The sequence below is a fragment of the Genypterus blacodes genome, unplaced genomic scaffold (genome assembly GCF_046128005.1).
Source record: "Genypterus blacodes isolate CSIRO-AG114 ecotype Tasmania unplaced genomic scaffold, CSIRO-AGI_Gbla_v1 ptg000036l_1, whole genome shotgun sequence".
Lineage (NCBI taxonomy): Eukaryota > Metazoa > Chordata > Actinopteri > Ophidiiformes > Ophidiidae > Genypterus > Genypterus blacodes.
In genome coordinates, this window is record NW_027466849.1 from 3,228,653 (window position 1) to 3,245,784 (window position 17,132).

The 17,132-nt window shown below is 42.8% G+C and overlaps 1 protein-coding gene across 1 annotated transcript in view; it reads right to left on the bottom strand.

Annotated features, from left to right (window-relative positions):
* The window catches only part of LOC142996137 (neural-cadherin), a 189,234-nt gene that overhangs the window by 34,728 nt on the left and 137,374 nt on the right, over positions 1–17,132 (bottom strand). The window contains exons 27-30 of the mRNA XM_076147040.1: positions 14,192–14,406; positions 3,879–4,006; positions 2,461–2,588; positions 1,202–1,325 (exon numbers count right to left, since the gene is read on the bottom strand). Of these exons, the coding sequence (XP_076003155.1) occupies positions 1,202–1,325; positions 2,461–2,588; positions 3,879–4,006; positions 14,192–14,406 (595 nt within the window). The remainder of the gene's footprint in view (positions 1–1,201; positions 1,326–2,460; positions 2,589–3,878; positions 4,007–14,191; positions 14,407–17,132) is intronic.

The following is a 17,132-nucleotide window of genomic DNA, read 5'->3' on the forward strand; positions in this document are numbered from 1 at the left end:
CAACATTATTAATCATCACTACGCCCACTGTTGCTTTCTCTGTGGAGATTTATTATCCTCGTGTCCGCCTACACGCGTCATGCAGATTCCTCTCATCACTGCATAGCATTTTGTGTAGTATCCCGCTATGTCCTCTGCTACACCACACCACTGAACACCAAGCTTTTAGATCTATATGGGGAGCCGGTAACAGCGCCATAAAGCTGTTACTTATCATTACCCGGTCACCATTCTTGTGTAGCTCGGCCATTTTCTCATCAAAAGTTGGGTCCCCACAACGTGAGTAGAATGACATGTAAGAAGAACTTACGCCACTTATATTTCAGGTTATTCTTTTCTTATAAATCTATTTCATATTCGTTTCATATTCTAAGATCCTACAGTGGTGCCTGTGAGCGGACATGTCACTATGGCAACCTCAAACAGCAACGTAAATAAACGTTTGTGATACCTCTTACAGGTCGTATAGACTGACGCCGCCTGCTCTCATGATTTCATGCCACGTTTCTATAGGGAACAGGGACACGAAAGGAGTAAGAAGGAAGCAAAGTGTGACATAAAAGCCCTTGACACTATCAGTAATGATCACTTATATACAGACTACATTTTATGATCAGGCATTAATGCACAAACATGTAGCAACAAATCTCTTTCCAACAAGCTTCTTCTTTTTCCACATAATTTTGTTGAGGATCAGTGAATGAACGCCCACTGCCATGGCTGGGAATATGTTTGAGTCAAACAGAACTGATTTTCTGGTCTAAACTAGGCAATAAAAAAAGAAGAGAAGAGAAGAGTAGTTTGGGTCTTTGTTAGTTATGGGCGTATTTCATGCTCAGAATTGAACAAAATATTATTTCCATCAAGTGGCTTCATAAAAGCCCAATATGAGGCCTCTGTTCATACGTTAATAATTTGGGGTCTGGTTGTGTTAAGGTTCAACATGGAGTTTGTAGACTTGAAGCTATATTGACAGGGGGGGGGAACGGTCCACATTCCATCAGATCCCCGGCACCGCCAGTATAAAGTATCTGAAAGTACTTGCATGTTACAGTGAAAAGCATAAATGCACCTCTACATGCCACATGTTAATCCATTTATCAGCTAGAGAGCAGGTGTGAGTTTCAGGTTGCTGACATGCCGGCGTGCTAATGGGACAGAGGTTTGTGTAGGAATGTGTGCTTGTGTAAATGTGTGTTACCTTGCTGTCCACGATGAGGTTGCGAATGCAGCCGGTGAAGTGTTTGTGCTGGAGCTGAGGGTAGATGTATGGAATGTCCTCGTTCACACCTCCGAGCTGAAGCACCTGGCTCATGTTCAGGTGTCTAAAACACACACAGGCGCACACACACAAGTATGGAATGAGAGACTTCAGCTTTCACAGGACAAGAAATGCTCTGCTGGAGGCTTTCTTGCTGTACTTACTGATTGACAAGTTTTGTCCTTCTGTGTCACTTTAAAGGACCAATTATGCATTGCTTTCTCAGCAGCATTGGCAGAGTTGCCATGGCGATTGTGCCTCTATCTATTTCTGGTCGCTATGTTTGCGGTGGATTAACAGGTCCAGCGTTTGCATTATCCCCAGCCTTTAAAGATGACTGGATGAGTTTTTGTTGTCTCTGCACTCCATTACACTCAGGGTGTGTTTGTGTAAACCACTGGACCCCACATGGAGCCAAGCCGGAGCTCCATGTGGCGCCTTGATCACAGACAGATAAAATAAGTGAGGAGATGTCAGGACTAGGTGATGAAAATAACTTTTTTTTTTTTTTTTTAAATCAACGCCAATGTGCCATCAAATAGCTAAGCGTCACACAACCTATAATAAATAAAGAAATATGGAATAACAGCAAAAAAACAATCACAGTTTGGCCGTAATGAGAATCAGAATCAGAAGAGCTTCATTGCCAAGTAAGTTTTCACTTACAAGGAATTTGTTCTGGTCGTTGGTGCTATCAACATGTAAGAGCAACAACTGTGCACATTTTTTTATTAAAACACACCAAATTAAATAATAATAAATTAAAATGAAAATTAAAATTAAAATTAGAAAAAGGGGAAAGGTTTGATTTTTATTTGCACATACTGGTTTTATATCAAAGGTGTTTGTGTTAAGATACTTTACAACCAAGATTGTTTGTAAAGCCAATGAAAGCTTATCTTTCCTCTACCCTCTCAATTTCCTACATAGCCTGTTCCTCCAATCCTGGCAAAACTTAATAAGCCAATCCAGAGCTGGGACACACCAATTCTTGATCAAAGAACTGCTCTGCTTTATAGCTCACTGTGTGTGGGCAGAGCAGGGAGAGAGAGAAGGAAAATATGCAGTGTTGTGTTACTGACGGACCAAGATTGAGAACCTAACCCAATAAATGGCCGTCATTCACTTCAGCCATGCACTCACACAATTGTGTTTGAAAAGAAAAAAGAGTGTGTACATGCTTGCCTGTGTGTGTGTACCTGTCAGTATTGGGTGTTATGCCCGTCACTTCACAGGAAGAGTGGTCCTCTGTGGTCAACCAGCTGCCCAGACCCTCCATTTCCATCACTGCAGCCCCGGCGCAGCGATCCAAAGTGAACCGCACTTCCTGGAACAGAACACACAAACTGAGAGTGAGAACAGTGAGAGCAAACACAAAGAGGACACATTCATACTGTACAGACCTCAAGCCTTGCTATACCGATCATCGTTATGTAGTTTGTTTAAAATCCAATAATACATGATTATTATTAATGGTTAAGGGTTAACTTTGGACTGCAGTGTCGGTAAAACCATCTAAAACTAGTTGGCCTCCTTTTGCAGACTGGTTTGGATCTTAATAATGTCATTTCTTGTAGTTTCAAACTGTTTTGTACGACGCATTCGTGTCTCTACAGGCCTCCCGTTGTGATCGCATTCCATTACAACAGAACCTCCAACTTTTCAAAATGGCTGCCATATCAACGAGGTCATTTTGACGGGCGAGTCATGAAACACTTTGATTTGAGGCGTAACGTTTCAGCATGCTTTTCAGTGAGATACAACACATGAACTCTCATTCTCATTAACTCTGAAAGGGGCTCCAGGATTCAAAAAAATGATATAATGGCTGAGATGAAAAGTGGATCAATGATCAAACACTGAGGTTTTGTTTACCTCTGCGGGGCAGTGAGGTGATTACATAAAGCAGAGTAGAATGTGTTGGCTAAGAGGCTTTTTTGGCTGCTAATTTGGACAAGAACAAATACTTTGCTGAGGTGATGTCTTCAGGCTAAAGTGTCTAAGCTGCACTGCGTTTGATCTCAGTATCCCGTGAGTTGCTCTTGACTCAGTACAAAGCAACAGATTCATATTTGATTTTGAATACCAGTGTTTACAAAAGTCTGTTTGTATTTTTGTGTTTCTTTTACAGTCCTGATGGATTCAGTATTCACACAAGCTTTTATTCCCACGTTAGAGCAAATATACTCGATACACTATTATGAATTTTTGACAATTTTGCAACAATAGCCTCTTTTTCATTCAATTCATTCAAAAGACGGACATGGGTCGATTGAGAATAGGTGAAGGTAACGGATGCCGGCACATGTTCATCGCAGCCACAGGAACAACAGTCTGCAGCAAGGTTTCTCGTCCTAATGTGGTAAACAAGGCAAGATTATAACTAGCGGGGATGATGTCAGGTCACACTCAGTGCAAAGGCAGGGGTAAATGTGTGTGTGTGTGTGTGTGTGTGTGTGTAACAGACCCACTCTGTTACATGTAACTAAAGTAGGTCATAAAATCATTTGGATGACATATTTTCTCTTCCACCGGGCTGGTAAATGTAAACATACACTGTCTGAGTTGTGTTTGATAAATAAAAACGACTTCATGTTGAATGGACAAATCTTCCCACCTTGCTGTTGCTGCGGACATCCAGTCGATGCCACCGTCTGTCTGCCACGTTCACGTTGCCAGGCAACTGTAGCACCAATGTGCCAGAGCCATGGTTGATTTTCAAGGTGGGAGTCCCATCTATTAGCTCTAAATGGGCAAAGAGAGGGGGGGTGGGGGGGTGGTGAGAGAGAGAGAGAGTTGTAGGGGTTGTAGTAGTTCTTTGAAACCACAAGGTATCGACCAAATGATGGCCAAAGTCTCTTTATCTACCGTGTGTATGAGGCAGTGCACACACCACAACGACACCATGATACACAACTACCCGTTCATACTGGTGACCTCATCTCTGCATGCCATCTTTAATGAGGATTATCTCACAGATTAAAGCTGTAATGCTGGCATTTCTCCACATCTCATCACAGTGGACAAACATCACACCAAAGGCTCTTGTTGTGTTTCCTGACTTATTCAAATGGGAAATTAAAAACTAATGACGCCGCTAAAACTGCTCGCCTGTCGCATGTAAGCAATTATTTGAACGTGCCACAAATCTGCCAGCCGGTATGTGGTAATCCATCACTGTAACGCTGAATTTAAAAACTTCATGAAGACTAATAACACTTCGGCATCAACATCTGAGCCTCTTTGTGTGTGTATGTCTATGAGCACCGTGATGTGTGCAGTGATTTCTTATTTCATACTTTGGATACATTTCCAGCCAAAATGATAAATGCAAACGTATATGATTCATAGACTGGTTGAATGTGCTGAGATAAATCAGTAATGTCTATTTCACAGTATTGTTGACATTAGTCTGGACTTTATCTGGCTTTATTTGCATGAAGTCCAGCAGTTTTACACCAGAAAACCGGTGCAATTGTAATGCTGCACGTTCTACTAAATCACACAAAAAGTACAGGCTCCACTTGCTTTTTCAATTAAAGCAGCTGGCAGAGACATTGAAGTGCATTCACTTATGCAATCCATCATCTCTACCAGTGAGTTACTTACTAAATACACAGTAACATCTACAGTGGCGAGGAGGCACAGCGAGGCAAGGCAAAGTTAGAGGCAAACACACGGCGCAAAAACTTGACGTTGTTAAATAAACTTTACTACCTCAATTTGGCTTTGCTGCATGAATTTATATTAGAAACAAATATGGTATTTATGGAATTATGGTTTGTTATACAGATTACAGAGATTACATGTTGAGTTGAAGAGATCCGCCATCGCGGGAGTGTGCATGAATGAAACACAACAAGAAAAGGTTTGTCAGTTGGAACAAGAAAATTCCCCACAATGCCGGGACTTCCTGTAACAATTTCATCAACCCCCAATATGGGAAAAGGGCTGTAGAGAACAGATGGATGGCTCCACTTCCAATTGTTAGTGATATGTGAATCAAAACTCTTGTTGGAACTGAAACTTTGCTCACTTCTGCACTTTGACATCAGGTTGGAGCTGGGTGTCGGGAGCTGTGGGGCAAATGGAGGCGCTGACAAGGATCAGATTTGCTCTTTAATCCCGTGTGCGTCTTGACTTCGGCTAAGCTTTCGTCAACTGTCTCACTGTGCTTCTTGCGGCGTCGCACTTTTCTATCAGCAGTTTCATCTTCAGTCTCTCTCTTATCTCCTGTCTGCCGTCACTCTTTCACAGAATTGTTTTCTCCTCATTGTACTGCTTTTTCATAATTCACATTATTCCCTGACATTTTGCAGCAACTTATTTTACTGCAGCTTTGCCAGAGTCTGTCTTTTTAATCAGAACTGCTCATAACAGGTAGCTGCCGACAAAATGATATCTGATCACCCTGTCAGACCTTCACCTCTACCTGTGATGGAGGTGATGGTGCACTTTTGTTTGATCGAGGCTACATCTTGTCACTTGAGACAGATGTTCTTTTGTGAATTTAATTCATTAACACACATCTCAGATTAAACTACAGCCACGCTATTTTAAGATGAAGACAGGCTGTTTCTTCACCTCTCCTTCCCCCTTGTCTTCAATTACTTGCACAACGATACTGTGAAATGAACTGCCGCTGCAATTCAGGAATTAGCCAATTAAATTGTAATACATTGCCCAAGGTCAGACCCTTGACCAAAGCAACAGAGCAGATTTAATCTATCAATTCAATCTCAAACTGTCCTCTTTTGTTTAGGTTACACCGTGTAGCCCTAAGATCCTTCCTCACTCTTAACTGTTACCTCGTTAATTTAATATACCCACTGCACCTTTCTTCTATACGTCAAACATGACTGTCAGTCAATTTTCTAGTCATCAGGCTCAAATCAACCCAGTCGCTTTTTCTCTGAAACCCCTTTCATAGGCACGCTGAGGAGCAGATATATTGAGGTGGAAGTACAAAGGAAAGAAGAATACCTGCCTACACCTTACAAAGAGAGGCCTTTTCACAGATGTACAAGGAGGGTATGCAAGATGTACACATATGCAGGTTCTTTAATAGGTAGATGGTTGTACCCCTCCTCTGGCATTTCCAAGGAGCCTTCTCGTCAAGACTGATGTGACATTTTCACCTGAGACAGAGGCAAACTTCAGAGGTCCCAGAGGAGGAAGAAACACAGTAGAGGAAAGAGAGATGATGAGACCAAAAATAAGGAGCAGAGGGAAGCGACACGGAGGAAAAACGCTCAAAGCTTAAGGAGTAAAAATGCAGGCAAGGATTCGAAGAGGATCATGTGTAAATGAGAACAAGGCTGGGAGGGAGGCCAGATTACAATATGGCAGATGATAGGTGCGAAGGTGGGCGGCGAGGGAATATACGTGAGAAATGAACAGAGATAAAACAAACAGGGGAAACAGAAGGTGATTAACATGGCGGTGGGTCGAAGAGAGGACATGCAGAGAGCTGAGGGAAGAAGCGGAGGAAAGCAAAAGAGATACCATATGTGAACAAATGTACAGAGGTACATTTGTACAGAGAGAGGAGGTACAAACCAGCAGAACAGCTCCACTGTACCCTGACATCCATTCTCCAAGTCTCCTTAACTCTACCAGAGGGCTGGAACATCTTTTGATCCCTCATTCGGCATTTTGATGATTTTCGAGGCAAATCAAAAGATGAAGCGACACAAAAAACGTAACAGAAAGATAGACATATCTTTATATGGAATCATTAAACTGAACTGACAGATTTGGCTGCTATTTGCTCCCATCAAACCACAATGGACATACTGGCCACTGTAATTCTGACTGGTTGGCCCTTTGCAGTTCAACCTGCAACTCTGCAAGTGGAGATTAAGGACCATAATAGACATCCCCCTGCAGCGTAGCCACAACCCTTTAGTTTTCAAAGATGGACTGAAACTGAACTAAATAAGGCAAATGAACACACAAGAAATGCAGAGAAGAATGCAAGAGGCTAGCAGGGAGTTAGGTGGACCGGACACATCTACACAGGACTCTTAAATGGTCTGAGTGCGCCTGAGCTACAAGACTTTGCTCTTAAAGGTCTCGTCCACACAACCAGGCCGGCTATCTTCTCTACCCCTCATATGTAATTCATGACATCCTCCTCTGAGACAGTGAAATAGAGAGAAGGGGACAGAGAGGCTGGAGTCTTGGAGAGCTTGTACTCCTACAGAGATGGGGGGTGGGGGGGGCTCTTAAATATGAAAAATGTCCTCTTATTCTGATAGCCCGAGGATACACCGGAGTCAAACTGAGAGCATATGGACTGCATAAACAGCAGAACAAATCACACGGCGGCACACACACATACACCCACCTTTCGCGTGCTCACACATACACACACACACAAACGGAAGCGGTCGCGCACACAAATGCACACACAAATCAGCCTGTGTGCGAATCAGCGGGCGAAGTGGAGTGCGGAGCGGAGAGCTTCTTGTATAAACGATCTGTCAGCTCGCTCGCCAGTCCTGCAGCAGACACATATTGGATCTCCACATCCCGCAGCATTTTTTGCTATTTGAAAAACATTTCACTGCTAAGCGGGGAGGGGGGGGGGGGGTCAAAACAGCCCCATACAGGTGAGAGTAAGTGACCCTCTGTGTGTGTGTGTGGGTGGGAGAGAGAGTGTGTTTAGTCATCATTAATTATAAACAAATATCAAATGACTCCATCTCCACTCTGGATTATCACATCTCTTCTTCTATTATTATTATTTATTCCATTTATCCTCTCTCCATTTCCCATTGCACAGGTGGAAATTTCTTCAAAAAGCTGCAACAGATTATATGTTTTTATGAAGGAATAAACTGGTAACTGGATAAACATTTTGCTCACTCTCAGCATTTTTCAGCGTTTGACCTGAAAGACACACTCGGTCCACACGTGTTCTGGGATCAGTTGATTAATCACTTCATTTACACAGAATGTTCTGATCTGATCTCTCATGCGCCTCGACCTGGTTGATCAAACGCACACACAAACACACACACACACTGCATCCGAATCAGTTCAGAAGTCCTGCAAACATCTTACATCAGTAAGTATTCAAAATGTGTTGCTTCTAGTTTAAGGAAAGACTTTAAAGGTATTGTTTTAACAGACCCCTCCTAAGAAAAAACACACACACACACACACATTCCTTATTTGATGTCCTGCATACAAACTTTTTTGTATTCTACAAGGGCTTTGTAATCACACAGATTTAATTTGTCTTGTTAATTTGTCTATTGATTGGACAAGCTCTGGCCTCTGGCTGGTTGCCTTCGTGTGTGTGTGTGTGTGTGTGGGGGGGGGTGTGTGTGTGTGTGGGTGCGTGTGGACGTGTGGACGTGTGTGCAAGCGTTGAGTAGGTATGTGTGTGTGTTTGCCCAAGCACCGCCGAGCAGGTCTAGTGCTTCCAGCCATGTTTCTCATTTAATCTTAAGTCTCTCTGGACCGGAAATCATTACCATGACAATCAATTTGACCGATAGAGCCGAGGTCAAAGTGCGGCGCTATTCATCGTGCAATGATGTTAAGTGAGCCAGTTAAACCGTTGACAGTATCAGAGATGCTTACTGCCACCAGTACTTGATACAAATATGTAAATCTGTGTGTAAAATGTGCGGACACGTTCTAAATGAGCCTGTATACAGAATTGATTGTCACTTCACTGTCATATTCTAAGCGAGGTGACAACACGTTTTAATGAACTGAAGCTGTGCTATGGCTGCATAAATCTAAATCATTTGACACTTTATGTTTACCAACATGAACATTCAAACTGTTACGAATGATCCAGAATGCGACAGTCACTCGCTGTTGCTCCACTGGCTCCTAGTCGCTGCCTGCATCAAAATCAACTCTTAGACGTTCGCCTTCAGAGCAGCGTTGAACATGTCTCCTACTTATCTGAACTCATTTCATTCAGGCTTATGCTCCCTCCGCTCTTCCAACGACCGCCGCCTTAAATGTCCAACCAGACACTTTTCCTTTGTGGTCCCGAGGTGGAATGAGTAACCAGACTCCATTTCATCTGCTGAGACCCTCGCTGTCTTTAAATAATGGTCAAAAACTCAACTTTTACACCTAATGTCTGCCTGTTTAATGAAAGCATTTATTCTCTGCCTCTTGGCTCCTATGTCCTGTTGTTTTACTACAACTTAGCTTCTTCATACTTACTCTTGTTGCTCTCTCCTGACAAGATTGTGTCGAATAAAAGCCTCTGTATGTAATGTAAATGTAAATGTATTTGGATGCGGAATCAGCAAGCATTTTCTGCAATCTTAAGCAAGTCTATTTATGTTATGTCAATCTTACTTATGTTTTTTATTATCTTACATTAAATCCTGCCTGTTGAAATGCCAAACTAGCAATAACCGGTAATGCCTGCATTGATATGTTGACATTCTTATGCATTGTCTGATGTGGAAGAGTCACTGCATCCTCATTATAACAGCCAAGCTCAGGATGTATTGGTTCTATACGTTCCTATTTCAGTCTTGTTTCTTTTCTTTAGATGGTGAAAATTCTTCCATTATTTTGTCGTACAAAGCGACCCAGATTCTGTGCATCATGACATTACCACAGCAAGCGGAACAACTTCAACGTCCTATGTCTTATTTATAAAAACGAAAATGAGGATGACATGCACATGCACCTGGGTAGTTACATTTAGGTAGAAATTTATTAAACACAAAAACCCACATTTCACATACACCCCCAGACGATGTTGACAGTTGCTTGCGAGAACGTTGGAGTGAAAGTCAGTCCAGCGGGGCGCCGGGGTGGCAAGCAAAGTAACGCACACATCAAAAATGTATAAGAGATGAAGCCTTGAGTGGAAACTTTAAGCCTATAAAAGCAAGCAGCTTTTCAACCTCCTTTTTAAAACCAAATCACATTAAAAATAGGTAAAACTTTGCCTCTGCGTGTTTTTGTTTTTGCACGCATGCACAAGCACCCGCACACACACACACACACGCACACACACACACACACACACACACACACACACACACACACACACACACACACACACACACACACACACACACACACTTTCTTCTAGGAGTGTCTCAGTAATTTGTTAACACAGGTAATATTAATATTCATTAGGAACCTGGAGAGCAGGACAGTGTTACAGGCTGTAAATATCTATTAGCTGTCGTGAAGTAATAATAGTTGCTAATTGTTTCATGTCAAGCCGATGATAATGTCCAGTTAAATTAGTATGCAAATACAGTTTGCTCTGAGGCTTCGCAGCATATTAACGTTTTATCGTTTTTATGATATATTGAGCTGTTTAACAGAGGTTCTGTCCAGAGTAATTAAAATAATAGATTCAACAAAAGCCCACGCAGTAACAATTCTTAATGATTATCAGCACAAAAGCGCTGTAAATAGGTTAACTGTCCGGGCTGCTTTGTGCCTGGAGTCAGGTTTAATATTACTTGTTTACACTCGGCTCCAGCAGAAAGCGTGTGTGAAGCGTGCCCAGAATCTCCATGAGCTCCATGGATGGTTGCGTGAGACGGGAGCAGGCACCTGACGTTTTACACTTGTCCAGCAGATGTCAGACGATTTCCCACCTGGTCCCAAACGCAGCAGTTTTGCTTCCATCTTCCCACGCTAGTGTTTCTACCAACCTGCTCGTCCCTTTGCGACCACGTTTGTGCCTTTTGGTATTTGTTTGTCTTGTCTGCAGGCGATTTGCCGAAATGTGCCATTTTTGCCTGACCCGTCTGGATAGGTTTCCCTTGGTTCACTGCCATTGAACACACTGCACCCTTCAGTTCAGCTAACATCGTCTCTCATGTCCGGTTGATGGCCATTGCAACTTAACGTGGAACCAACTGTTTATGAAAATGTCTTCATAGCAATTTAGACATCCAGAAATGAATACCTAACATTGGGATACTGGAAAAAGTAATTTAAAAGAACATCCAATGTTCTGGTCAGTGCAGATCAGCTCAGGTAAAGCATTATTATGGTCTGTACACACGCGCGCACACACACACACACACACACACACACACACACACACACACACACACACACACACACACACACACACACACACACACACACACACACACACACACACAGAATAGGCCCTGTGTGATACTCATGTAATCTCTTTTCCTCCAGTGGCCAAAGATTGGATGTTTGGACCCAGTGTGTGTGTGTGTGTGTGTGTGCGCGTGTGCATGTTTGCGTGTGTGTGTGGGTAGCACAGCAGGGCCGGCTTGGTGTAGCTGCCCTGCAGCAGGATAAAAGGCGGATGAGTGGGCAGCTTTGGAACAGCGAACAGCATCTCAGTAAGTTGAGGCCTTGATGCACTTTTGGTGTGTGCGTGTGTGTGTCTGTGTGTGTGTGTGTGTGTGTGTGTGTGTGATGCAGTGGGGAATATGATAAAGCTCAATGAGGACCATCACTAAATAATATGTTGTAACACTGCAGAACCTCTCAACAAACACTCAGGTTACTAAATGCAGGCAGAATTGAAGAAGCCTACAGCACCAGCCACTTTCCCGCCACACACTCGCTCTTTGCACACAACAAATACAGCACTTGTTTGCATCATAATCCTGCTCCAGCTATCTAACCTTCTCTTTGTCGGCCAGGTGCTGTCCTGTTGACAAACCACCTTCTCTCTCTGCACCCTGAAGCAATTCAAGTCATACCTGCAGATCTTATGTAAATCTGCTAAAATTACAGATTTTTTCATTGCTAATTCTTTCAATCAGCGACTTGTTAATCGTGTGTCTCATCTCAGACTGTAGGTTCAAACCCCAGTCATGCAAGCCACCTTAGCGTCACCTGTTCTTTAATGTCCTACTGCTCTTCATCTCTGTTACATTATCTGTTGAGTCTTACTCTGGTGAACACGGCTCTCTCATTTGCTGTAAAATCAAACGGGCTTCATTCTCTTCTTGTGTTCGCCCTCTATACGCTCTGCAACAGCATGCAATCCTCTCTGCGCTTTATCATAAATTCTACCAAAAATGAGAATAAACCCTTTGATAATTTTTACAGCTTTTCTTCCATTTTCGTATGCCTCTCCGCTGAACTTACTGTTTATATGCCCGAGTCTTTTCTCTAAGCCTCATACTGTGGAGTCTAAAAGTCATATCTGTGTGCTTAGTTTGGTGTATATGGGGGTCAACACTGGCCCTCTTTTAAATCAGAAATCAGATATTAGAATCTCACTGTTACACATCTGATACGAGGGAAGTCAGTCTGGCTGCTTATTCATGGTTGTGTTACTCGGTGTGGAGACGTCCTTGCTGTGGGACGATTACGAGTCACACCGCTGCATGGAAACTCGCTTGAAGAGTTGTCAGTGTTCAGGAAAGTTTGGTCTTTCACATTCACAAAATGGAGACAGAAATTATAAACCTTGACCAGGAAACGAATATCATCTTATTGGCAGCGTCGAGTGGCAATCAGAAGAATTACAGCTGTTAATATCATCATCAAGGGAAACAGGGCTGGCTGTTATCTCTGAGAGCGATGTATTACAGGTGGAAGAAATGGATACAAATATAGAAACATATCTGTGCCAAACCCCATCCACCAACACAGATGGTAAAAATCTGTTCATCTAATCCATTTATAGGAACGATCCTGCTTACAAACACACACACAAGTGGACACACAGGTAAATATTGGTGTGTGATCTTCAACAAATCCCATTTGTACATACAGTACTGTAGATATACATCATGTGCTCAGCATTACAGGTACGGTTTAGGCCTGGGGACAGATTTGTGACATGTTGTACATACTTGATATGAACTAAGTGAAAGATGGATGTAGGCGCCTGCTCACCCTTTAACTCCAAGTGCACAGACTCACCCACGAGAAAAACAAGCAACTCAGGATTCATGCAGGAATTCTGTCTCATAAGACACATACCAGTACACACATAAAGCTCCCCAGGCGGACCAAACCTCCCACACACATTACTTTGGCAGCGATGGAACAACAGCATCTTTCCCAAGAGGGAGAGAGAAGCAATGAAAGAGGAGTGGCGAGAGACGAGCAAGACGTGACTCTCAGATTAAAACACTAAATATTCCACAATGTTTTTCTCTGACGCCCTCCTGATTCTCTTATATTTTCCTCTCACGCTTGCACAACGAAATGAACAACATTTCTCCACAACAGCCAAACGTCTAGGAGTGTATAGCGAGTTTACACACATTTCAGATCTTCCAATCGAAAAGGCATCACATGGATCGCAGTGAGTTTTATAAAAGCAATTTAGTTTGTGTGAACATAGAGAATTAAAGCATAGAAGTACAAATCAATGTTCTTTCAAAATGTACTTTATTTGTTCTGTTTATATTCTTTGCTTGACTCATATACCTTTATCTGATGCTAGATCACTCTTGTGTGTGTGGGTGTGTGTGTGTGTCCACTGCCCAGTATAAAGTCTCTTTTACAATTAGGATTTGTGCAAATTATATATACAGTATATTTTGAAACAGAAATGCATCATCGGTAGTCTGTTGGAATCAGATAAAAAACCATTGTCTGTGTGTGTTGGTGTATGTGTGTGTGTAGTGACTGCCCACCGCCTAATCCTCAACTTGTGGGAAGTTAATACACACCAGAAATTAAGCTTGACATGGATTTTCATTCTTGTCTGGTAACAATCATTGTGGAACGGGCGGCGGATTTTGGGCGCAGAGTGGTTTTTTCAAGGTGGATGGGAAAAGCAATATTGCAAAACAATACCCACATAATCCGCTTACATTGCTTACTGGACACATACGTGCTGTTTCCAAACCTCTCCAGGGCAAAAGCAAGTCCATGTCAACTCACAAGATAGTGGTGTAAGCAGTTGCCTTAAACACTTTTTTAAATCAGGGCCAAACACATCACGTTACTTTAAGCTCAATCTCCTACCTAATGCCATGAAGTCCTCGTGGTCCCATGCCTGCAGCTGGGCCAGGGGGCCGCTGTAAAGCAGCAGCCCGTCGGCCACGTCTGTGATGAACTCCAGCGACACATGGCTCTCGAAACAAGGCGTCATGGGAGGGAGCCAGGCATAGCCGTTGCTGTGGAAACTGCGCTTGTTCTGCTGGCACTCAGGGCCTTCAAACTGAGCCGGGCACTGGCACCTTAGAGGGTTGAAGAAGAATAAGAAGTTATCAAAAGCAAGAATATACATTAATACTGTATGTGAATCCAAAGGAGTTTAACAACATGAATTAAAGCAATAAAGAAGAGAAGATAGAGAAGCACTCTCTTGTTTCCAGCGTTCTTTCTCCTCTCTTTCGTGTCTCTTTCGCAGTCTCTCTCTTTATATTTCTCGCTCATTAGCGGCTGTGCTTCACGAGGAAACTCCTCTTCATTTGCTCTCCTTTTCCTCCTCAACGCCTCACCTCAGACTGTCGCTTGGAAACATCGCTCAACCAACCGGGGTCGAAAAACGATACAGTAGAACGGTTGGACAGTCGGATGCATTTAAAAACGTGCAGACTGAAGCAGAATAGAAACTAAGACATAGAGATTTGATCTTTTGGAATTATTACAGAAATAGAGAAATAATGAGAGAAAATGTTTTGTCTTGTTGGAGGTATGTTGTGCTGTGTTTGTAGGTGGATTCGTAAACTTCCGATATAAAAAAAAAACGCTTTGTTCGTGCTTATTTTTGCTCTTACTTTTTGATCCATAAATATTGTGACTGACCTTGTCACTTAGACAAGCCGCTGTTTTACGGAGAAAGACAACTTCCCCCAAAACGAACACGCTAATTTGCACTTAGTTCTGACTTTATGTGAGTGAAAAAAGCTTTAATGGCAATGATATTTGAAGTTTTCTGGGGTGAGAAAGGTTGCACGGCAACTATTTTCCCCCGCAATACACCGACGTCTCAAAGTCAGGAAAGAGCACGGCAAAGAAAGGGAGTAGAAAACATACAGCATACAGTAAATCTGAACGAAGCACATAGATGTAGCAACAACATTTGAGGGCTATATTGTGAATTTGACAGATAAGGAACGCACAATAGTGTAGGCGTCCACCTCAATCTTAATTACATATCAGCTCCATCAGTGCTGCCAATCTGGTGCATAACGAAAAAGCACAACAATTTGCGGGGAGTCAAAACAAACAACATGCAGAGATTCAAATCTATCATAAACATCCTCACGCTGGGATCGTTACAAAGTCTCCGCACGTCTCTGTGCTCTCTCTGACGTACTGCATCTGTACTCTTTCCGCAGAAGAGACTCGACTCGATTTACTTTGTTTGTAATTATGAAAAACACAAATTGAGCACGTAAGCCTCCAGAGTAAGTACACAAAATTACAGCGGAGGAAAACAAGATATTTCTCCAGGGCAAATCGCAGCGCGTCTAATAAGTCTGGGTTTATGTTTATTCACACCTCAGCTGCTTTTCAAGACATTCTAAATTTGAAGCCCTGTAGATCATGCAAAATGTCTCACACTCTCTCTCTCTCACACACACACACACACACACACACACACACACACACACACACAGAAACACAGAAACACACACACAGTTTACATAAATATATTTAGTTTGCTAATGTGGAACTCCTTTATTAGTCATCAGAAATTGCAACCAGCATACCTGTAGCTATCTGGAGGCACTGTGGGTTTGAGGGCACACACTCACAGACCATCGTGTGTGTGTGTGTGTGGTTGGTTGCAGCCTGCCCTTCGGCTATATAACCAATGCCTTGAACCGGCCCCCGCTGTAAAATGGTTTCTCTGTCGTCTTTGCGAAGACATGTTATTTATGCGTGTGTGTGTGATTGAGTAGGATTATGAGCACCGACAAATCCAATGCCAGCACCTGTATTTCCATTACAGTGACATCATCCTAATTCTCCAGGGTCACAGGCTCAGTGATGCAGGTTTTGGCCAAGTCTTCACAATCCGCTTTAGACGGCTTTGTTTTGTTCATTTGCTGTCTGCTGGGATTTGTGTTTGTTAGTGCCGGTCAAACAGCTGTAATTCCGTCCCAAACCCCCCCTCATGTCCACTTCCCCCCAAATCTCATCATTAATCTCGCTGCCTCTATTATCTGCATGTTCTTCTTTCAATCTACCATCATAATTTGTCAGGATGCGTGTCTGCGTGCATTGCAGTGTTTTAGAAAGTCTTATAGAAAGCTTAGCCTGTGCTAACTTGTCCCTCTGTGTGTGTGTGTGTGTTTTTGTGTGTGTGTGTGTCACTTATGAATACGTATGAATTCCGCTCCTCATTTAGTCTCTCATGTCCTTGCTACTCTGCACATTCCCTCTTTTCTTCCGCTCTATTCTGTTGCTTCCAGCTTGTCTGTTCCCTTTATTCTTTGTTAACACAGTCAATCTGTTGCTCTCTCCGTTCAGCAGACACCGCATGTCTCCTCTCTTAAACATGGAGCATCAAACTGTATGTTACAGAGTTGAGGTACTGAAGTGCGACTGAAAGTGGGACTCTGTCAGCGTCTGTGACTCTGGGTTGACAACCTTGCTTGTTTGTGCCTTAGCTGATATTTCAACAAAGAGCACATCCCACAACTCCTTTCCAACTGTCTTTGACCCACAATCTTGTTTTAAAGAAGATATTCGGCACAGGCACAGAAAAAAAGCCTAAGGCAGTGGTTCCCAAAGTGGGGTGCATGCGCCCTGGGAGGGGTGGGGGGGTTAAATGTATGGATTCAAGCTATCAAAATACCAGTTTCACACTATCAAATCATCTGATACCTTCTTTAAATCAAAAGACTCTGATGGCTGAACTATGGTTCAGGTTCTGCAACAGTGATATAAGGTTCTGTGTGTGATGCACGTGTTATCTGAAGGCTCATATCCATTATCCAGCAACAAAATC